General features: G+C 38.0%; 1 protein-coding gene across 7 annotated transcripts in view; it reads left to right on the top strand.

Annotated features, from left to right (window-relative positions):
* The window catches only part of LOC106081057 (heterogeneous nuclear ribonucleoprotein L), a 451695-nt gene extending 426602 nt beyond the window's left edge, over positions 1 to 25093 (top strand). For all 7 annotated transcript variants that reach the window (XM_013242759.2, XM_013242758.2, XM_013242757.2 and 4 more), the window contains 3 exons: positions 19881 to 20156; positions 20227 to 20431; positions 23987 to 25093. In XM_013242759.2, the coding sequence (XP_013098213.1) occupies positions 19881 to 20156; positions 20227 to 20431; positions 23987 to 24123 (618 nt within the window). In that variant the 3' untranslated portion in view covers positions 24124 to 25093. The remainder of the gene's footprint in view (positions 1 to 19880; positions 20157 to 20226; positions 20432 to 23986) is intronic.
* The last annotated feature ends 248 nt before the right edge of the window (positions 25094 to 25341 follow it).

The raw sequence follows: 25341 nt of genomic DNA, 5'->3' as shown, positions 1-25341 counted from the left end.
TTCGCAAGATCACCCAGATCGCAGAAGAACCGTCTCCCCAGAAAAGAGAGCGTTAATCTCCTACTTTTCCCCAAAGACTGTTCTGGCCTGGCCGATGGCAATTTTACTGTTCATAAAAATGTTCGTTCCCCCTTACACCGCTATGGACTCTAACGCAAACGAGGCGGATCGTGTCATCCTAAGAGAAAGCGTTAATCTCATACTTTTACTGTTCATTAAAATGTTCATACTCAACATCCTCGCGATAGCAGATAGTATGCTCATGCCTTCCGTGATCTCTCGGATATCCGCCTGCAGGATCGTATTAAGGTCATATAGCATCTAGATTTCCAGGTCCACCCTATCCTCTAGCTTTGATTCCACCGCGTAACATGAACTTCCGTATGGCAATACCAGATTTCCTTCGTCTCAGGTATCTGATCCGAAACATCTACCTTTCTATCATAGCCTACCTATGCCACGACAGTAGGTTCTCTTTACCAGTTGTATTAATCACACGTTGAACTGTTTTGCCATAGCATTCCACCAAACTATTGAGGCGCCTACATAGTAGACAACTTCGTTGAGCCGTTTCATGTACACTTCGGAATGTGGCATTGGCATTTCCAGTTCAGTTTCCTGGCAAAAATCACTCTTAAATATATGACCTTGTCAGATATTGAAATCGTTTTCTTAAGATTTCCTTTGGCGTTTCAAATTTGCCTATCTTCTTATTCCTCATGTGTGTGTCCCACACTAGCAGTCAGAAGGACTTCCACTTTAGATTCTTAAAGAACCAGTCTGATTTAGCGGATGGGAACATTCGCAAGTTATTGGGCTTTTTACAGCGATCTGGATGGTCCAACAGTAGGAACTAGAAGGCATCTTCCTTCTTCTGTTCCTGTGGTATCACAAAGGACGAAAACGTCTAAGTGAGTTTGATGGCAGACTGCCACTTAAACCTTACCTATTCCCCTTGAACAGGCAAATTTCATTCTTTTCTGGGTTAACATTCTGGCCCAATCGTATGCCATCCCCAAGACCTTTCGGCCTTGCTGCAAAGCTGATTAGGATACCTACCCCTTTGAAGTATTATCTCATCATAACGAGTGATAGGTCACTGTCTAATTGGAAAACGTGCTGATAGACTAAATATTGCACGAAATCTGCAAAAGATGCGAGGACATCAAAAAAGAGGAAACTATGGAACATCTGCTGCGTGTATGTCCTGAACGAAGACAAGTAGAAAAAGTTTTAACTTTACGTTCTTATGTCTTTGAGGACTATTCTCAGGCTGGTTGGACAGTAAGGACTAGAAAGCCTCTTTCTTGGTAACACATTATGAGTCTGATTGCAGACTGGTACTAAAAGCTTGCCTATTACTGAAGTTTCAATACAAATGCAACTTTGCCCATGAACATTCCATTAAGGAACTGGAGCAAACTTCTCACAAATCAATGAGTGCTGTCCGATTTTATTTTAAGCTCTATGATAAGGAACCTCATTTTTATAGCCGAATCCGAACGGCGTGCCGCAGAGCGACACCTCTTTGGAGAGAAGTTTCTACATGGCAAAGTACCTCACAAATGGCGCCAGCGTTAAGTAGGGATAAACACCTCTGAAAACTTTTCTGATGTTCCTGTCAGGATTCGAACCCAGGCATTCAGCGTCATAGGTGGATATGCTTACCTCTGCGCTACGGTGGCCTCCACTGAAGTTTCAACATTCAATTTGAAATTGAAAAGCTCTTGACATCTTCTCTATACACATAGTATAACATAAAGTTGTCATGTGTTATCTTGTTATTATGGTCATAATTTTAACACTTTTTATGGGAATAGTTTATCTTGTACTACTACTACAGGCTTTGCCCCCTCGAAATTCTGTGAACAATTTTGCACCATATTTCGTTAATATTCCTTTGTTTCGTTTATTTATGATGGTTGTAACAAACGGTCTACCTTCATTTCCTCCCCATGTTATTGTCATTGTCGCCCGGTCGCCATCATTGTGTGTTGCTTTTGTTTCGATTATGTGAGAGTATGAAAACTGCAAGAGCCGCCTGTCTTTATTGTTGTTGGGCTTTAATTGATGTTTTGTGAAACATTTTGTATAAACAAATATAAAGAGAATTGTTTCTGCTTTCTTTCTTTTATTTCCAAGCATAACAATACATTGACGTTGCCATATTATGTCAGTCATTTGTTTTTAGTTTATCCTCTGTTACGATTCAATTTATTTCGCATAGTGTCATCATCATAGATGTACATAAATGATGGCGATCGTAATGGTGGTGGTAGCTGCTTGGCATGTTATAAGCCAAACAATAAATTCATGTTAATTACACGATTCACTTCATTAAAATGTCTTAATGGTGCATTTTTTGTTACAAACAAAAAGCCTCTGTAGTCATTATTCCATGATTTATTTAGCCGCATTGCTTCAAAGGATACATTTCACTTTAATTTCCCACTTGAAATGAAGCCGGCTCTGTGTTATGTCACCAAAATAAAGAAACAAATAACTCTGTAGGTGGGTGGAACAGGGTTGTTTTTGCCCTTTTTGCATGCATATGTTTGTGGTATATGAGTTATATGGCAATGCTTTGTTATTGGCAAGTGAGGAATGAATGAAATTGGCATTTCTGGGAAATTTGGTAAGAAAACATTTAAAAGTCTTCGAAGAATTCAAAGAAGGAAAACAAATATTTTCATATGTAAATCATATTTTCAAGGTTTTCCCGTCAACACAATGATAATAATTTTAGATTTCAGTTGAAACTTCTCTCACCTTTTTGGTTCTTTGATTACATGTTTAATCCTACACACAATTTATGACACAGTTTGATGTGTATTATGTGATATGCTTTCGATTTCTTCTTATATACAACCACAAACCATTTTTTATTGCATATGTCATTTTAGTTTAATTTCATATTACACTGATCCAATTTAAATTTGATTTCTCACTTGAAACGATGCCGACTCTGTTTTATGTCACCATATTTGAGATAAACAACTCTGTAGAGGAGGAGGAACAGGGTTGTTATGACTTTACACCTGCATATGGTTGCCGAATGTGATTTTTATGGCAATGCAAAGACATGCTAAACGTAAAGATATAGAATTTGAAAAAGTCATTTGGGGATAACTTTGAATACATAGATGGCATTGTATTCAATTGGATGGGGCCACTACCACACGTTCTTTAGAAAGAACATATATACTGGCCCTGTGCACGTAAGGTTAGGAAAATCGATAAAAAAAAAATCTTGGGTCCAATTTTGATCAACGACACCTGTTGACAGCTTCATATAACTAAAATAAAGATTTAGCCTATAGTTTCTAACGACGTCTGACGATCTCAACTCTGGCATCTTTGTGTATTTTAGGCCTTTGGGCAGTGTTTTGTTACTGTAAAGCAACAAAAAATTAAATAGGTATTTCTACGATATTTGGTAAAAATTTTGCAACGAAATCTGAGAAGAGTGTTTCTTTCTCGTCAACACTGGGATGAAATTAAATGGACATAATGATGAAATTCAATCAAGTTGAAACTTTATTTTTTAGTTCTGAAAGACAAATGTGTTCCATCCTTTTTGCATTATGTCAATTTTTCTATGACAAATAACATTAAAAATGTCCCTACAGTTGTCTCCTGTCATCTAATGTGCACAATTAGTGAGAGTATAGGACTAACGACGTGTAACAGTTTATGTTGAAGTGCTCATTTTGCCGCATGGGCGTAGAATAGGATAGAACGGCATTAAAATCAAAATTTTTTAAAGAATGACGGAACTTTTGGTATTGGCATCTGAAAGTTTATGCTACACAGATGGATTAAAGCCCGAGGACAGTGTGGGCCATTGAGAACCCAAGGACTTAGATCTGCTTACTGCTAGAGCGAAGTAAGGGGGAATGAGAAAGCAGATAAATTGCCCGGACTGTCATCAGTAAATTTGGTGAATATAAAGCCTTTCTGGGCGAGACAGTCCGAGTTAATGACATGGGCAACCAACGTGCATGTAGCACTGTTCCACGGTCGACGACGAAAACCCTATGGGATGATCTGGAATGTTTTAAGACGAGATTATTACTCACAGGTAGGAGGTCAGTAGGGCTTTCGTTGTCATTACGAGTCACATGGACTACGGACGCACTTATGCAGAATAGGTGCGGTAAGTGTCAACGTGTGTAGGACATGTGGGGAAGATGATGGGACGTTGGAAAATTTTCTATGTAATTGCCCGGCTTTAGTAGCTAACAGACTCAGACGTGAACCAGCTTAGAGGTATAGAATGGAAAACGGTTAAGGATTTTTTGAGCAGCAAGGAATTACTGACTTATGTTAGGTTAGATCTTTAGGTTAATTTATGTTAAAAAGATGGAGATTGTTATTGTAGGCCACCAAACAGCATATAGTAATCAGTATGTTGTGCGCTCGTAATCGAAAACGTGAACCCGAAGAGGTCATACATATTTTTCCCATGAACTCTACAGAAAGGAACAGGGGATACTTCTCTTATATCAATGAGTGCAGTTCAATTAAAGTTTATGCTCAATGAAAAGGCGACTCCTTTTTAATGCAGAGTCCGAACGGCGTGCCGCATAGCGAGAACAACATGGTAGAGAAGTCTTAACATGGCAGTATACTTCAAAAATGTAGCCAGCATTAGTAAGGGTTTAACCACCACAAAATTCTCTGATGTCCACGCCGGGATGTGGCAGACATAGGCTAAACTCTGCGCCACGGTGACGGGCACTGATAGGGCCCAATTATTTCGTTGACTTTACACTTTGTTAGTTCACACAGTTCGCTCGATAGTACCTTAAATGCGATGAGGAGGAGACTTATTCCTCTGTACTTGCACATACTGTCTTGTCGCCTTTGTTGTATACAGGACATAGTATGCTGAGGTTTCAATCATCGGCTCGGGTATGCATTCGTCTAGCCAGATTGCGCAGACGAGCTGAAGCATACGCCTTATCAGTATGTCGCCTGCGGTCTTAAACAGTTCAGCCGGCAACCAATCGGTTCCTACTGCCTTATTGTTTTTCAGCCGGGTGGCACCCATACCATACCATCATGAGAAATTGGTTCTGTGGTAGAATCATGGCAATCATCATAAGACTACTTTACTAATTTCATCATTCCGTTTGTAACACATCGAAATATTGATCTATAGGAAAGTTTTTCAAATAAAAAAACACATAAAATTCCGAAAAATGCATGAAATCATTATTTGAATCGATAGTACGGTCCATATAATTTAATGTTTGAAGATTATTTCATGCAAAGGTTGGCCGTGACTGTGTTTCAAATGGTCCATCCGCTTATTTCAATTTTGGCAAACTCTTTCCAAAACTCCGGCCGGTATCTCACGAATAAATACTTCAATGTTGTCTTCCAATGGGTCAATTAAAGCGGGCTTGTCTGTAAGGGCATGAGCTTTAACACAGCCCCACAAAAAATAGTCTAAAGGCGTTAAATCGAACGACCTAGGCGGTCCATTGACCGGTCCCGAACGTTAAATAAAATTTTCACCAAACTCGCCTCAATAAGTCCATTGTTACTCGTGCTGTGTGGCACCGTCTTGTTGAAACCACATGTCATGCAAGTCTAGCTCTTGCATTTTGGGCCAGAAAAAAGTTGAATATCATCTCACAGTAACGCCGACAATTCACAGTAATGTTACGACTTTCATTATCTTTGAAGAAGTACGGTCCAATGATGCCACCAACCCATAAACCGTGACTTTTTCTGGATACATTGGTAGCTCTTGCAATGCTCCTGGCTGGTTTTCACTCCAAAATCGACAATTCTGCTTGTTTACGTGCCCATTGAGCCAATAATGAGCTTCGTCGTTCAATGGAAGAAGCACGCTATGAACTTTCCTAACACAGCACACATTTTGATAATAAAATTCAATAATTTGCAATCGTTGTTCGTTTGTAAGACGATTCCTGGGTAAGTTATAGATCAAACTGAAGATGTTTGAAAGTGAAACCAAACACGAAACATGCCTGTGCTGTTCAAACCAGTGTTGCCAAAACGATAATAGCTAAACCAGTGTTGCCAAAACGATAATAGCTAAATAATCACCCTTCATTTTGATCATCTAAACATTGTAATTCAATTAAGCCCTATCCGTCCGTCTGTCGAAAGCACGCAAAATTTCGAAAGAATAAAGCTAGACGCTTGGGATTTCACATTAATACCTCCTATTAGTGTATGTCGGTTGTGATTGTAAATGGGCTATATCGTTCCATGTTTTTGATATAGCTGCCATATAAACCGATCCCGGATCATGACTTCTTGATCCTTTAGAGGGCGCAATTTTTATCTGAAATGTTATGACTTTGAACAACTGTGCCAAGTATGGTCCAAATCGGTTAATAACCTTACATAGCTCCCATATAAACGGATCTGGGATCTTGACTTCTTGGGCAGCTAGATGTCGCAATTATTACACGATTTGGCTGAAATTGCACAGAGTTGTTAGTTTTGACTTTTAACAATTGTGCCAGGTATGGTTTAAATCGATTCATAACCTGATATATTTAGCTGCCATATAAACCGATCTCCAGATTATATTTTCGAGCCTCCAGAGGGCGCAATTCATATCCGATTTAGGTGAAAATTTGTTCAACAACTTCTTCTATGAACTTCAGCGTACCGATTTTACTTTTTGAGCCACTATAGGGTTCAATTCTTATACAATTTGGATGAAACATTGCACAATCACTTCTGCTGTGGTCTCAAACAGCCAATCCAATTATGGCCCAACTTGGTATAGCTCCAATAGCATAGCAATACTTACCCATTATCTTTTTATACCCTACACCACCACTGTGGTACAGGGTATTATAAGTTTGTGCATTTGTTTGCAACGCTAAGATTGATAAATATACCGATCGACTCAGAATCACTTTCTGATTCGGTTTAGCCATGTCCGTCAGTCCGTCCGTCCGCTTGTCCGTCCGTGAGTCCACGCATTCTTGTGATCAAAGTGCAGGTCGTATTTCTTATCCAATCTTCACGAAATTTTGCACATATCACTTTTTTGGCCCAGGACGGGCTCTTTTGATTTTGGTAAAAATCGGTTCAGATTTAGATATAGCTTCCATATATATGTATCGCCCGATTTGCACATAAATCGCCGTAGTAACTACAATTTTCAACCGATCTGCACAAAACTTGGTACAGATTATTTTCTTGCTGATCTTAACATATGTGCAAGATTTCATCAAAATCGGTTCAGATTTAGATATAGCTCCCATATATATGTGTCGCTCAATTTGCACTTAAATGGGCTTAGAAGCTACAATTTTCAACCGATCTTCACAAATTTTGGCATAGATTGTTTCGTTGCTGATTTTATCATATATGCAAAATTTCATTAAAATCGGTTCAGATTTAGATATAGCTCCCATATAAATGTATTGCCCTATTTGCACTTAAACGGCCGTAGAAGCTACAGGTTTCAACCGATCTGCACAAAATTTGGCATAGATTGTTTTGTTACATATCTTAAAATATGTGTAGGATTTCATCAAAATCGGTTCAGTTTTAGATATAGCTCCCATATATATGTATCGCCCTATTTGCACTTAAATGGCCGTAGTAGCTACAATGTTCAACCGATTTGCACAAATTTTGGCACGGATTGTTTTGTTGCTGATCAATACATACTTGCTAAATTTCATCAAAATCGGTTCAGATTTAGATATAGCTCCCATATATATGTGTCGCTCAATTTGCACTTAAATGGGCTTAGAAGCTACAATTTTCAACCGATCTTCACAAAATTTGGCATAGATTGTTTTGTTACTGATCTTAACATATGTGCAGGATTTCATGAAAATCGGTTCAGCTTTAGATATAGCTCCCATATATATGTATCGCCCTATTTGCAATTAAATGGCCGTAGTAGCTACAGGTTTCAACCGATCTGCACAAAATTTGGCATGGATTGTCTTGTTGCTGATCTAAACATACCTGCAAAATTTCATCAAAATCGCCCAAAATTGCCCTATTTGCAATTAAATGGCCGTAGTAGTTTCAATTTTCAACCGATATGCACAAAATCCGCCCGACTTTTGCCTTGAGATATCGGGCAAAGAACTTGACAAAATCGATCCATTGTGAAGGGTATATAAGCTTCGGCCAAGTCTAACTAAGCACACGTTAACTTGTTTTTTGTTTTTACTGTCCATCCTTATATACACTTTCTCCATATTATATTGCAGTTTTGCTACTCTTCTTGGCTTTATTATGTGAGTGTGCGTGTGTGTGTGTGTTCTAAAATGTAGATTTACAGTTTTAAAAATATATATGCATGTCATTATATTTACATGGCATCTAACAATTAAAACTACATTTTCTCATATGTTGTGGGCAAACAACAACAATTTATCAACAAAAAAAGTTGCAGGCACTACTCTGCTATAACCCAGTTTAGCATTCATTACCACGACAATTTAAATGACAACTTAAACGAAGATGAAGATGATGCGGCAGCAAGAGTGTAGAGTGTAAAGCGTGTACTGCTGAAGAGTCTTATCTAATTGAGAGGCCCTAACCGGTAACGATGAACAACACACATTTTAATGTGACAAACGGTGTTAATTGTCAACATGCCACTCGTCGTTAAACCCCATGCATTCTCTCTCTCTCTCTCTTTCTCACTCGCTCATTTTCTCTGTCTGCCTTTCTCTCTCTCTCTCCCTGGCCGTGGAGTTTTGTTACAAACTATAAACACTTTCATTGTAGGTGTTTTATTAAAGATGAATATGGATGATGGTTGGTAAGTATACACGATAAGGGGGGTTGGGATAGATGATTTAAGATTCTTGACATAATTCCTGCATGAATATGTAGTAGTCGTCTCCATTGTAGCCCATTCTAACCTGTGGGATATGTATTTTCTGCTCTTTTTCTTGTTTTTTGCTCACACGTTTATTCAGTCAGCGTTATTTAAATTGTTACTCCCCCATCTGTGTGGATGTGTGCGACTGTGAGCCTCTATGGTAGGTTTGTGGCATGTGTTTGCTTCTCATTAAGCCAGCCAGCCAACCAGCCAGCCTCCATCAGCACATGTTAAACACATGCAGATAATTAAACGAGCATTTAAACAAATGACATGATATGTATTATTCCTGATACTAGTAGCAGCAACAGCAGATTCATTTGTCCAAGCGTTTAAGTTTTTTTTTTTTTTTTCTTTGCAGGCTTTTACAAAATATGTTTGAGTGTGTGTGTGTGTGTGTTCACTGGATATATTAAACGCATTGCGTTATGTTATTCTTGTGGGGATTTCTCTGCTTCTCGCTTTCACTTTTTCTCTTTCTGGCGCTGCTGTTTTTGTTTATAAGAAGCTTACAGGCAATTAATTGCAATTTGCATGTATGCGCATTACGCCATTATTAATCCCTGACAATAAGAGCTCATTAAAGTAATGAACATGCGTTACGTTGCAATGGCAATGGTAACTTATAAGGGCCAATGACACTTTTTCTTACAAATTAGAAGGTATTCTTAGCCATGTATGGACGTTTCGAACATAATACAGCTAATGGAGGCCATAGAGCAAATCATCGTTCGGAAAGGTATCAAGAAGTATGATCGAGATATCGCTTCGTATGGGGGCTATACCAGGTTATAGACCGATTCGGGCTATACTTGCCATAGATATTGGAGGCCATAAGAGAAACCATCGCACTGAATTTTGCCAAATCAGATACGAATTACGCCCTCTAGAGGCTGAAGGAGTAATATCGAGAGATCGCATTACGCCATTATTAATCCCTGACAATAAGAGCTCATTAAAGTAATAAACATGCATTGCAATGGCAATGGTGACTTATAAGGGCCAATGACACTTTTTCTTACAAATTAGAAGGTATTCTTATCCATTTATGGACCGATTTGAACCAAACATAATACAACTCATGGGATGATTTCCTCATCGTTCAAAATTTCAGTCGCAATCGGAAAGGTATCAAGAAGTATGATCGAGATCTCGGTTCGTTTGGGGGCTATACCAGGTTAGAAACCGATTCGGGCTATACTTGCCATAGATATTGAAGGCCATAAGAGAAACCATCGCACAGAAGTTTTACCAAATCAGATACGAATTACGCCCTCTAGAGGCTGAAGGAGTAATATCGAGAGATCGCAGTACGCCATTATTAATCCCTGACAATAAGAGCTCATTAAAGTAATGAACATGCGTTGCAATGGCAATGGTAACTTTAAGGGCCAATGATACTTTTTCTTACAAATTAGAAGGTATTCTTATCCATTTATGGACCGAGGTCATAGGATGATTTCCTCATCGTTCAAAATTTCAGTCGCAATGGGAAAGGAATCAAGAAGTATGATCGAAATAAGGGTCAATGATACTTTTTTACAAATTAGAAGGTATTCTTATCCATTTATGGACCGATTTGAACCACACATAATACAACTAATGGAGGTCTTAGAAGAAATCATCGTTCTAAATTTCAGCCTCAATCGGAAAGGTAGAAGAAGTATGATCGAGATATCGGTTCGTATGGGGGCTATATCAGGTTATAGACCGATTCGGGCTATACTTAAGAGAAACCATCGCGCAGAATTTTTTCCAAATCGAATACAAATTGCGCCCTCTAGAGTCTCAAGAAATAATAGCGAGAGATTTGTCAAGGGGATGGTTGAACAGTTCCAAATTCACCTGTTCTGGCTGCCGGGTCACAGAGATATCCCAGAGAATTATAAAGCAGACGAGCTTGCGAGACTAGGAACTACCCTACACATTCCAGGCATACTGGAATCTGTGGGTATGCCTCTAGCGACGTGTAAGCTAAGTTTTCAGGACCAAGAAAAACGAATGATAGATGGCCACAAAGAGGGACTGTGAGCATTCCAAAACTATGTGAACTAATCTAGGATTGAAAAGGTCTACCGCTTTGCTGTCACTGGCTAGAACAGACGTCTCAGTCATTGTGTCCGTCATGACAGGTCACTGTCTAATCGGAAAACATGCTAACAGACTGAAAGTTGCCAGCAACGACTTTTGCAGAAGCTGTAGGGACTTCGAAGAAGAAGAGACTATAGAACAACTTCTATGTTTGCGTCCCGCTCTGGCAGTCAGAAGTAGTTCAACTCTAGGTTCTCATTTCTTTGAGAATCTGTCTGATTTAGCTGGATGTGTTGTTGGGCTTTTTAAAGCGATCTGGTTGGTTCAACGATAGGAACTAGAAGGCAACTTCCTTCTTCTGTTCCTGTGGTATCACAATGGACGAAAACATCTAAGTAAGTCTGATGACAGACTGCCACTTAAACCTAACCTAATATCGAGAGATCGGTTTATTTGGGAGCTATATCAGTTTAGGAACCTATTTGGAATGTACTTGCCACACATATTAAAGGTCACAAGAGCAGTTATGTCTTTTTAGGGTGGGGTTACTTCGCCCTGAATGTGGCCACAGTATCCCATGTCCGTTGAATGCCCGCATTCGAACAGAGAAATTTTACTCTACTCCCAAATGCGTTTCTTTTGAGTCCTATTAATACCAGTTTGGTAAATATTTCCTGTTTACGGGGTATTTCAGGGGTGGGATGGCATCCCATACACTTGGCCCTTAAAGTAAGCTTCGTGCTCCACTTTCAAATACATTTTATATGAGCCCCATTTCGGCATGAACCGTAAATAAGTTCTGTTTGAGGGTGGAGTGGAGCCCAGGGTCTTTGTCCCAAAAATGAGTATCAATTCGTACTCTACTCTCAAAAAGCTTTTATATAAGCTATTTGAGAGCCAAACACATAGCTCTTCAATTGGATATCAAATTCGTTTTTTTTTTCTCTCAAGCTCCTTTCGTTTGAGCACTATCTTGTCGTGATTGGTCTATATATCCATTGGTCGGGTTTTGGGTGGCCCCCGAAGCACCCGATCCAGTGCAAAAAAATTTCGAACAAATCGCATTTTCAAGTTCCGAGATCTGATTTTTTTGAAAATTAGGGTAATGAAGGGATGGCTCCTCAGACATTTCAACTCAAATATTGATATTAAATTTGTGCTTCACTCCCAAAATCCATTTAATTTGAGCCCCATATTGCCATGGTCGGTAAATCTGAACCGTTTGGAGGGTGTTTTGGGGATGGGGAGGCCACCGGCACTTTGTCCGGAAAATAGATATCAAATTCGTTCTTTAGTCCTAAATACCATTGATTTGAGCTCCATATTGCCGTAGTCGGAAATTAAGTTCCGTTAAGGGGTTAAATTAGGGCGTACCCCAAGCACTTGGTTTCAAAAATTGCATATCAGATTCGTTTTCAACTCTCAAATATCTTTTGTTTGAGTCCCATATTGTCGTAATTGCTCAATGAACTTATTTTGCGTATTTATAGGAGAAAAAGCGACACGTAGACCTGAACGTAAATTTTGATGTCATATTCGCATTGTGCATTCGAAGCCATATAAACCGATCTTGCCAATAACTGTGCCAAATATGGTTGATTTATAACCTGATATAGCTGCCATATAAACCGATCTGGGATCTTGATTTCTTGAGTCACTAGAGGGCGAAATTCTTTTCTAATTTGGCTGAAATTTTGCGTGACGTGTTTCGTTATGACTTCCAATAACTGTGCTTAATATGATAGAAATCGGTTTATAACCTGATATAGCTGGCATATAAACCGATCTCGGATCTTGACGTCTTGAACCACTAGTGGGCGCAATTCTTATCCGATTTGGCTGAAATTTTGCATGAGGTGTTTTGTTGTAATTTCCAACAACTGTGCTATGTGTAATTCAAATCGGTCCATAATCTAATAAAGGTGTCATATAAACCGATCAGGGCCTCTAGAGGGCGCAATTCCTATTTGATTTGGCTGAAATTTTGCAATGTCGTGTTTTATTATGCTTTTCAATAAGTGTGCCAAATATGGTTGAAATTGGTTTATAACCTGATATAGCTGCCATATAAATCGATCTTAGATATTGATTTTTGGAGCCACTAGAGGGCGCAATTTTTTCCGATTTGGCTGAAATTTGCTTTACGAGTTTCATTATGACTTCCAACAACTGTGCTAAGTATGGTTAAAATCAGTTCATAACCTGATATAGCTGCCATATAAACAGATCTTGGATGTCACTAGAGGGCGCAATTCTCATCCGATTGGGCTGAAAATTTGCATAACGTTTTTTGTTATGACTTCCAACAATTGTGCCAAATATATCTCAAATTGGTCCATAACCATATGTAGCTGTCATATAAATCGATCTAGGATCTTGCCTTCTTTAGCCTATAGAGGGCGCAATTATTATCCGATTGGGCTGAAATTGTGTACATTGTACAACGGCTTCTCTTATGACCTTCAACACATGTGTCTAATATGGGCCCAATCGTTTCATATAGCATAGCAATTCTTATCCATTATCCTTTGTTTGCCTATAAAGAGATATTGGGCAAGGAACTTGAGAAATGTGATCCATGGTGGAGGGTATATAAGATTTGTCCCGGCCGAACATAGCATGCTTTTACTTTTCTTTTACATTTTCCCCTCTCTCTCGAAAACTTTCCCCTTCTCCTTCCCTATAACCATAATTATTGTAATAATTGTATCCCCTTCCCCCAACGCTTTGTTCATACCTATCTCTTTTAGCAATTTCTTTGATGATATCCATCATTATTTTAACACAGAGAGCGTTGATCGCTTGCCCAGCTATCGTCGTTATTAAGGTGATTATCATCATTGCAATTATCATCACATAAGTGAAAGTGAAAATCCTAAATGAATGATCGACCGCAATGGCTGCAATTGTTTTTCGTTTTTTTTTTTTTAATATTTCTATCTGCAACTAATGATTGCAGCAATGCTGCTGCTGCTGGTGCTGCTGCTACTACTGGTGGTGGCAAGTGTACTACTGCAATATGTGCATCATGATTTGTGGTGGCGATAGTGCTGGTCTCGCATGCAGCTGAGCAAAGTACCGATGTGGTGTGATGGCACAGTACCTCAACTATGAATGTTGTTGTTGTTGTACTGCTAATCCCAACAACATATTGTTCGTTTATGTACACAATCATTCATTTCGTGGGGAAGTGGTGAATGGCTGAATGCTAGCCGCATGCATACCCAGCATGCGTGTGTGTGTGTGTGTGTGTGTGTTTGTTGCATTCGCTCAATGTGTTTCATTGAACCTTAATAGCAGAGGATGATTAAATGGAAAATTCAATTATGTTTGAATGTTTTTGGGTGTTGTGTTGGTAGTGGCAACCAGTTTTCGCGCATTTCTTATGGTCTTAGCGCGCCGTAAGCAGTTTTCCACAGCCAGTTTTGCCGTTTTACAATGCAAAATCAATGAAAACCTTGTAAGCCCAGTGTAAGTCTGTTCAACCACTGGAGCCGTTTGTGAGTGTGATGACTTGGATTTTGTTGGTTTCATATTGGGTTTTGGTAGTGATAATGATGATTGCATGTTGGCTTAAATTCTACAAAGCAAAAGTGACCACGTACCCGGGGTGGGGGTATAGTTGTGGGAGGGCTCTACGCTAAATTTATTTCACCAATGTGTGCAGTAGTAATGCACAGTGTTTGGTGAGAATTTTTGGTTTTGTATACCATCCACCATAGCACGGGTGGTATACTAATATCGCCATTCCATGTGTAACACATGGAAATATTTATCTGAGACCCCACGAAGTATATGTATTCTTGATCGTCTTGACATTGTAGCTCGATTTGTCCGTCCATCTGTCAGTCCGCCTGTGTGTCGAAAACAAGCTAAGAAATAATAAAGCTAGCCCTTTGAAATTTTGCATAAATACTTCCTATCTGCGTAGGTCGGTTTATGTTTTGATATAGCTGTCATAAAAACCGACCTTGGATCATGAGCCTCTAGAGGGCGCAACCTTTATCCGACTTCGCTGAAATTTTGTATGAGGTGTTTTGATTTGACTTCCAACAAATGTGTCAAGAATCGTCTAAATCGACTCATAAGCTAATATAGCTGCGATATGAACCGATCTCTGATCTTTACTTTTTGAGTCTCTAAAAGGCGCAAATCTTAACCGACTTCGCTGAAATTTTGCATGAGGTGTTTTGGTTTGACTTCCAACAACTCTGCCAAGAATGGTCTAAATCGACTCATAAGCTGATATAGCTGCCATACAAATCGATTTTGGATCTTCACTTCTTGAGTCTCTAAAAGGCGCAACTCTTAACCGACTTCGCTAAAAATTTTCCACACTGTTTTTTGATTTGACTTCCAACAACTCCGTCAAAAATGATCCAAATCGATTCATAATCCGATATAGCTGCGATACAAACCTATCTCGGATCTTGACTACTTGATCTTCTAAAAGGCGCAAATCTTAAACGACTTCGCTGAAATTTTGCATGAGGTGTTTTGGTTTGACTTCCAACAACTCTGCCAAGAATGGTCTAAATCGACTCATAAACTGATATAGCTGCCATACAAATCGATCTTGGATCTTCACTTCTTGCGTCTCTAAAAGGCGCAACTCTTAACCGACTTCGCTAAAAATTTTCCACACTGTTTTTTGATTTGACTTTCAACAACTCTGCCAAAAATAATCCAAATCGATTCATAATCCGATATAGCTGCGATACAAACCTATCTCGGATCTTGACTACTTGATCTTCTAGAGGGCGCAACTCTAAACCAACTTCGCCGAAATTTTGCACAAGGTGTTTTGATTAGACTTTGAACAACTCTGTCAAGAATGGTCTAAATCGGTTTGTAAACTGATATAGCTGTCAAATAACCCGATATCGGATCTTCACTTTTTAAGCATCTAGAGGGCGCAATTCTTATTCGATTTGCCTGAGGTGTTTTGTTTTGACTGTTTTGAACAACTGTGTCAGGAATGGTCCAAATTGGTTCATAACTAGATATAGCTGCCATACCAACCGATCTTCAGATTTGGCATCTTGATACTCTAGAATACGCAATCACCACCTGATTTGGCTGATATTTTTCGCGTAAAGTTTTAGACTTTGCCAAAATGGTCTAAATCGGTTTGTAAGCTGATATAAAGGGTGATTTTTTTGAGGTTAGGATTTTCATGCATTAGTATTTGACAGATCACGTGGGATTTCAGACATGGTGTCAAAGAGAAAGATGCTCAGTATGCTTTGACATTTCATCATGAATAGACTTACTAACGAGCAACGCTTGCAAATCATTGAATTTTATTACCAAAATCAGTGTTCGGTTCGAAATGTGTTCAAATTTTGTTCAGCGATGAGGCTCATTTCTGGTTGAATGGCTACGTAAATAAGCAAAATTGCCGCATTTGGAGTGAAGAGCAACCAGAAGCCGTTCAAGAACTGCCCATGCATCCCGAAAAATGCACTGTTTGGTGTGGTTTGTACGCTGGTGAAATCATTGGACCGTATTTTTTCAAAGATGCTGTTGGACGCAACGTTACGGTGAATGAACACATTTCGAACCGAACACTGATTTTGGTAATAAAATTCAATGATTTGCAAGCGTTGCTCGTTAGTAAGTCTATTCATGATGAAATGTCAAAGCATACTGAGCATCTTTCTCTTTGACACCATGTCTGAAATCCCACGTGATCTGTCAAATACTAATGCATGAAAATCCTAACCTCAAAAAAATCACATCAGCTGCGATACAAACCTATCTCGGATCTTGAATTTTTGAGCATCTAGAGGGCGCAATTCTTATTCGATTTGCCTGAGGTGTTTTGTTTTGACTTACATCAACTGTGTGACGAATGGTTCAAATTGGTTCATAACTTGATATAACTGCCATACCAACCGATTTTCAGATTTGGCATCTTGATACTCTAGAATAAGCAATCACCACCTGATTTGGCTGAAATTTTGCTATGACTTTCAACAGCCGTGCTTAGTATTTATGGGAGCTATATCAGGTTATAGACCGATTTACACCATACTTGGCGCGATTATTGGAAGTCGTAACGGAACACTGTATGCAAAATTTCAGCCCAATCGAATAATAATTGCAGCTTCTAGAGTCTCATCGGATGTCGAATCGGGAGTTTGGTTTAAATGGGGACTATATCAGGTTATAGACCGATTTAGACTATACTTGGTGCGACTGTTAGAAGTCGTAACGGAACACTGTATGCAAAATTTCAGCCCTATTGGATAGTAATTGCAGTTTCTAGAGGCTCAAGGTAGTTGATATATCCAAATCTGAACCGATATGGGCCATTTAGAATGCCGAAAGATCTACATCGATAAAAAGTATCTGTGCACAATTTCGTGCGGCTGTCTCTACTCGTTCGACCGCTATCGTGATTTCCACAGATGGACAGACATCCCCTTCGTAAAGTGGTGGGTATAAAATTATAAAAATAAAATATTGACCAAAAATATTATTTTAACAAAATATTCTATAGAGTAAACAAGTAAAAGCATGCTAAGTTCGACCGGAACGAATCTTATATACCTTTCATCATGGATCGCATTTGTCAAGTTCTTTGGCTGATATCTCTTTATAGGCAAACAAAGGATAATGGATAAGAATTGCTGTGTTTCTTCAGCTATACCAAGTTGTGAACCGATTTGGGGCCACACTTGGTTTGGCTGTTGGAGACCATAGTGGAATTCATTGTGCAAAATGTCAATCAATTCGGATAAGAGTTTGATCTATAGTGACTCAAGAAAAAGAATAGGGAGATCTGTTTATATGGGAGCTATATCAGGTTATGGACCAAATTAGGCCATATTTAACACGTATGTTAAAGGTCATACAAGAAGTCGTTGCCCAAAATCTCAGCCAAATCTGATAATAAATGCGCCCTCTAGTGGCTCAAAAAGTCAAGATCCGAGATCGAGTTATATGGAAGCTATATCAAGTTTTGAACCAATTTAGACCATACTTGGCGCGGTTGTTGATGGTCAAATCAAAACACTTTGTGCAAAATTTCAACCAAATCGGATACTAAATGTGCCCTCTAGCGGCTCAAATGGATTTCATTGTGCAAAATTTCAGCCAAATCGGATAAGAATTAAATCTTTAGTGGCTCCAGAAATAAAATTGGAAGATCTGTTTTTATGCGAGCTATATCAGGTTATGGACCGATTCAGGCCATATTTAGTATTTTAAAGGTCATAGAAGAAGTCGTTGTGCAAAATTTCAGATCAATCGTATAATAATTGCGCCCTCTAGAGGCTCACGGAGACAAGATCCCAGATCGGTTTATATGGGAGCTATATCAAGTTATAATGCGATTTGCGCCATATTTGACGCTGTTGTTGATGGTCAAATCAAAACATTATGTGCAAAATTTCAGCCAAATCGGATAAAAATTGCGCCCTCTAGCGGCTCAAGGAGTCAAGATCCGAGATCGAGTTATATGGGAGCTATAACAGGTTTTGAACCGATTTGGACCATATTTGGCAGAGCTGTTGGAAGTCAAAATAAAACACATGGTGCAAAATTTCGGCCAAATCGCCTAAAATTTGCGCCCTCTATAGCTGAAGAAGTAAAGATCCAATATCGGTTTACATGGAAGCTGTATCAGGTTACTAACCGATTTGAGCCATACTTTACACAGTTATTGGAAGTCATAAAAAAACACGTTATGCAAAATTTCAGCCAACTCAGATAAGATCTGCGCCCTCTAGAAGCTCAAGAGGTCAAAATCCCAGATCGGTTTATATTTCAACTATATCAAAACATGGACCGATATGGGCCATTTACAATCCCAACCGACCTACCCTAATAAGAAGTATATGTGCAAAATTTCAAGCGGCTAGCTTTACTCCTTCGAAATTTAGCAACCAAATCGGTTAGTAATTGCGCCCTCTAGTGGCTAAAGAAGTCATAATCCACTATCGGTGTATATGGGAGCTATATCACGTTATGAACCGCTTTGAGCCATACTTTTCAAAGTTATTGGATGTCATAAAAAACACGTCATGCAAAATTTCAGCCAAATCGGATAATGACTGCGCCCTCTAGAGGCTCAAGATGTCAAGATCCCAGATCGGTTTATATGGCAGCTATATCAAAACAAGGACCGAAATGGCCCATTTACAATACCAACTCTTCTCGTAGGACTTCCAAAATATTGTTTGCAGCACTGTGTGGCATACATGGCCATTATAGGCTGATACTGTATGCATGGTGCTGTAAACACGACTCAAATTAAATTGTGTGCGGCTTTTATTGGTTTCAGTTCTCCTTTTTTTTTTTTGAGCATTTTGCAGTTTCGTTCATTGCAATTTTGGTCAAATGTTCATCGCACTCGCTGCCATACGATATGAAACAACCAACATTATGGTGCATCGTTAAAGTTAGTTATGGAGCAAAGAAATCCCATCATCCTCGTTAGAAATCTGCTGGTCGTCGTCATTATGAACTTTTAGTGGTGGTAGAAACTATTTTTTTCGTTTTCTATGGCAAAGATATAAAAACGTAATAAAGCCATAATTCAATGAACCAATTGCCATAACATGGTCGAACAATGTCCGTCCATGGACTATTCGAATGGCCAATTAAAGAATTGTGTGTGTCTGGTGGCCAAGGGGGTAATAAGTGGAAGTGGGGAAAAAAAGTGCAAGGCAATCATGTTTAACTTGAACGCAACTCTAAAACATCAATGGCCATCGACTGGCTGGACATGAAAGACAGAGAGCAGCAGCAGCAGCTTCAGCTGTGCTGCAGTTCAAAGTGAGTGGTAGGTAAGACGTAATAAAAATAGTAACCAGACTATGAAACTGTTTAATAATTCAGCAGCAAATTCACAGAACAATTAACACAACTTGATTTGCAACATTTCAATTGAAGTGAAACACCACCACCTGCTTTGCAGCGAAATAAAAAGTTCTCATACTTTGGCTTTGTATGATTTTTTTTTTAACTTTTTGCTTTTAATTTCTGCTTTCAGATCAAATTCTTAAAGACCAAAGAGGGTACAGCTATGGTGCAAATGGGCGATTCAGTGGCTGTCGAACGCTGCGTTCAACATCTGAATAACATTCCCGTTGGCACAAAGGGCAAAATTCAAATAGCCTTCTCCAAACAGAACTTTTTATCCGAAGTCATAAATCCCTTCCTGTTGGCCGATCATACACCCAGCTTCAAAGAATACACCGGTTCAAAGAACAATCGTTTCCTATCGCCAGCACAGGCAAGCAAAAATCGTATACAACCACCGAGCAAGGTAAGTGAAGACAAACTTATAACAAAATTTCATATCTGGTTATAACTTTGGTTTTCCTTTTTGTTTCTAGATCTTACATTTCTTCAACACACCACCCGGCCTCACCGAGGATCAATTGATTGGCATTTTCAATATCAAAGAGGTTCCTGCTACATCTGTCAGGCTATTCCCCTTGAAGACCGAACGTTCCTCATCGGGTCTGATTGAATTCCCCAATATTGCCCAAGCAGTTTTGGCCATCATGAAGTGCAATCATCTGCCAATTGAAGGCAAAGGTAAGTCCAATTTGTAAATAATGTTGGTTTTTATCTCTAAAAAAAAAAAAAAACGGAACAAAAACCACAAACTCTGACAGAGACTTTTGCTTGACAGATATTAGGCTTAGCAACATTATCAAGTCGCCTCTCGCTTGTACGCATATACAAAAAGCGCCAATAGCTCCAAATAAAAAAAAAGCGTAAGAAGACTATGATTCTCCGAAAATATATTCAGCACCATAAATATGGTGTAATTTGGCAACGCGACTGCCAAAAGATTAAAGGTTTTTGTAGCATATTTTTAGGCGTTTATACGCAAAACGAGACTTAGGACAGGTTTCTCATTTTCCGGTTAAAATATTTCGTATCGATATTCTTCTGGTTAAAAGAATTTGATTTTCTGAATATGTACTTATTGCTTATCCTAACGATAAACTTTAACCGGCTGATGGGTACCATTTAGTGACTTAGCCGTATATTGCTTCATAATATAACGGTATGTTGGCATACTTATCCAGTAACAATTCACCAATAAAAATTTCGAAACGAGTAGGAAACTTCTGCTGGGGAAAACATCCAGCAGAAATTTGCAAACTCCCCAAATGTTTGTCGCTCTCACGCTCTCTCTTACTAAAAGACGAACGACTTTTGAGTACGCGAACAATCCAATTGCTGATTGCAGTGTAATGTTGCCATATCTTCTAAATTACCTTAAAAGTGTACGAGAAAATCAAATATGTTAACAGGAGGTTATCTCCACGATAAATTAATATTCCGGTTAGCTAACACGAACTTATTTTTTCTACGAGAAAACCGGCTTTTGAAGAAATATTTGATCACAGAGCAGAAAATAAATTAAAATAAATTAAATTTAAAAAATAAAGTCAAATAAATGAAAATAATAATGGAGGCCATTGAAGCACAGAGGAACACCGGTCAAGAATATTTCGAAGAGTTACTAATGGAATGTTTAGATAAGTGTGTCCCCCCAGGTAGGTAGAACAAAGCGTAATGAACAATTAACTAATCATTATCCAATAATATATTGAGCAGCATAAACATGTTTGGTAACGCGACTGCTAAGAGCTTAAAGTTTTTGTAGCATATTTTTAGGCTTTTATATGCAATACAAAAAAAAATCTTTGTTTACAGAGTATTAAAAATGATTAAATAACAGATAGAAATTAAAAAAAATGAAAAATGCAATGAAAGGAAATAACAAGTAAAAGCGAGCGATTGTGCTAAAACCACCATTGTGCTAAAACTTTCCACACACAAATTTAGTCAGTGAAAGGCATATGTGTACTTTACGTACCAAATTTCTACAAAATTAAGCACAAATTGAAGCTCCAGGGGGTTACAGATGACTTGATCATGATATCGGTTCATATGGGAGCTACCAGATTATAGACCGATTTAGACTATATCTCTCACGGATGTTGGAAGTCATAGCAAAGCACTCATTGCAATATTTCGGCCCAATCGGAAAACAATAACAGCTTTCAGGGAACTCAAAAAGTAACATCAGGACATTGGTTTTGTATAAAGCTATATCAGGTTATGCACCGATTTGGACCATACTTACCAGGAATCTAGGAAGTCATTACGAAAGTCTCTGTGCCAAAGTTTCAGCCAAGTTTCATCGGCCAAGTTTCATCGGGGCTAGTCAAAAGACTAGCCTGACTTGTTTGATCGCTATCGTGATTTCCACAGACCGACGGAAGGACAAGTATAGAAAGACTTAGTATGCCATAAACATATACAGCTCTGTTCTGGTTTTCAAAAACGCAAAATGAAAGATTTTGTTTGCCTTAATCTTGCAATTTTGCCATACTATGCAGGAATACATCAAATTTCTATATAGTAAGACGAACCTCAAGCGATATGAAACCATGAAAAAAGAGGACTTAGAAAATATAGGCACAACAATTTTTTCGTTGTGCGTTTTCGAAAACTGGAACAGGCCTGAATTACGTTATGGGATCGAAGAACAATATTTCGAGGTGGTGCGTGTAAAAAAGCGTAATGAACAACTTTCTCCGAAAATATTTTGAGCATCATAAATATGGTATTTTTTGACTGCTAAGAGACTAAAAAATTTTGTAGCATATTTTTAGGCTTCATATATAAAAATGTTTTCAAATAACTGCGGATCTAGGAAATGATAAAGAAAGTCTTTGCGCCAAGTTTCAGCTAAATCGGATGATGAGGGATCTAGGGGCTTAAGCAGTTAAAACCAAATATATGACCCTCTTGCAAGGAAATAAAATTGATTGTCTTAAGTAATCTTGATTCAGTCACAACTTTTTGTAAATCCCTGTTGAATGCAGAGCAATGACAACGTCTCAGGGTTCCACATTATATGTTGGACAGCTTTTCGGAAAATGTATAATCAGAAAAATTTCCAGCATTTTATCACTAGACATTGTGGTAGACATACTTTTTCTTCTGAATGTTTCCAAGAAACCCGTAACAGCTACAAAAAAAGTCCCTACAGAATTTGTTGTGAGCATTTTGTAAACTCAAACTTTTATTTACTCAACTTTCGCCCTTTGACGAGGTTTGTTTCTTCACTAGCGAAATCAGTTTAAACAAAATTTTTCTATTATAAAGGGTGATTTTTAGCTATTATCATTTTGGCAACACTGGTTTAAACAGTGTTTTGTTTCATTGTCAAACATCTTCACTTTGGTCTATAATTTAACCATGAATCGTCTTACAGACAAACAACGCTTGCAAATCATTGAATTTTATTATCAGAATGTGTGTTCTGTTAGGAAAGTTCGTAGCGCTTTTTCCATTGAGCGGCGAAGCTCATTTTTGGCTCAATGGGTACGTAAATAAGCTGAATTGTCGATTTTAGAGTGAAGAACAGCCAGATGCATTGCAAGAGCTACCAATGCATCCAGGAAAAGTCACAGTTTGGTGCGGTTTAAGGGCTGGTGGTATCATTGAACCGTACTTCTTCAAAGATGATGCGAATCGTAATGTCACTGTAAATGGTGAGCGCTACCGTGAGATGGCCAGAATGTAAGAGCTTGAATTGTTTGACATGTGGTTTCAACTAGACGGTGGCCCTATGCCACACAGCACGTGTAACAATGGACTTATTGAGAGGCGAGTTCGGTAAACATTTTGTTTCACATTTGGGACCGGTCAATTGGCCGCCTAGTGCGATTTAACGCCTTTAGAATATTTTTTGTGGGGCTATGTTAAAGCTCATGTCAATAGAGACAAGCCCGCTTCAATTGACGCATTGGAAGACAATATTGAAGCATTTATTCGTGAGATACCAGCCGAAATTTTGGAAAGAGTATGCCTAAATTGGATGGACCATTTGAGGCCCAGTCACGGTCACCATTTGCATGAAATAATCTTCAAAGATTAGAATATATGGACCGTAATATCGATTAAAATAAAGATTTCTTGATTTTTTCTGAACTTTGTTTTTTTTTTTTAATTTTCTATAGCTCTTAAAAAAATCACCCTTTATAAGCACATAAGATTTACTTTTCAAATCTATTGATTAAACTTGTGTTGATTTGATTTTCCTTTTCGTTTTTCTTTTTATAGGTACCAAATTTCCATTTATTATGAAGCTCTGTTTCTCATCATCAAAGAGCATGAATGGTGCCTGGAATAATGCAGCAAATGAGGGCATGATTGAAAAGGAGAATGATGCCGAGCTAAAACAGGAAGTGTATAACTGAGATGAAGCCGTAATGATGGCAACATCATTACAACATTAAGCGAATACAAAACAAAATATAAAAGTAAATAGTAACTTTAATAGAAGCAGCAAACGATGAAGATGAAGAAAGAGCAGATGTTAAAGAAGAAGCCAACAAACAGCTGGCCTACACACAAACACATACGCAAGCAAAATTCAAAGGAATATAAAGGATTTTGTTTTGGATTTTTGGGCAACAACCAAATGGGTGTAGATGTGCGTAGCAATTCGTATATGTATATATGTGTATGTGTGTAAGCTAAACAAATTGAATAATTATTGGTTTGTTTATACATTTGTTTGCGAATGTCATATAAGAAAGAAGCAACAGCAGCAGAAGCATGGCAACTCTATGTAGAAGATTTAGATGTGATTAGTAATGATTTTTTTTATTTAAATTCGAATAGAATGTAAAGGCTTTCTTAAAGGAAACTTCTGAAACAAAATGATAAAAAAAGAAGAAATAATCTTTTTTTTTTTGTAATTTATAAATAATTTAATTATTTTTTGTTGTTATTTTTATAATTATAAAAGCTATATAATAATTTGTTGTATCTTTAAAAAACTCATTTTATCTAATTTCTTTATTAGTTCTAGAAAGCTACAAGCAAACAAAGCCAGAGATGGAATTTGGAAAAAACTCTCTTCTTATTGTTTAAAATCTAGGGAGAGCTTTGTGTTAAACCAGGGTTGTTCACCACTGTTTGAAACCAATTCTGGCAGACTGTGTTGAAACCAGGGGTGGCTAGCCAAATGAATTGATAACCAGGGTTGTTCACCACTGTTTGAAACCATCTCTGGCAGACTGAGTTTAAACCAGGGGTGTACAGAATTGCTAAACAGGGCTGTTCACCAATGTTTTAAAACATCTCTGGCTTTTATTTTTTGCTTTAGTTATATTTTAAAAATATGTCAACTAAATTAAATCAATTTATTGTTTGATTCTCTCATTGTTTTCTTTTTTATTATGATATAAGTTTTCTTAGGTTCTTTTAACTACCATTTAATTACTATTAATAATAATACAAAAAAAAAACTTTATAATTAAAATGAGTTTTTATTAAAAATCTAAATAAAAACAAAACATAAAACACTTGTGTAAATTCTCAAAAAACAAAATACATATGTGAAAATAACCAAAAAACCCAAACAAACATGATTTGACAATATATATATAAATAATATACTAAATAATAGT

The sequence above is a fragment of the Stomoxys calcitrans genome, chromosome 5 (genome assembly GCF_963082655.1).
Source record: "Stomoxys calcitrans chromosome 5, idStoCalc2.1, whole genome shotgun sequence".
NCBI lineage: Eukaryota > Metazoa > Arthropoda > Insecta > Diptera > Muscidae > Stomoxys > Stomoxys calcitrans.
The sequence above is the reverse complement of the archived record's forward strand: the minus strand, read 5'-3'. Positions and strand labels throughout refer to the sequence as shown.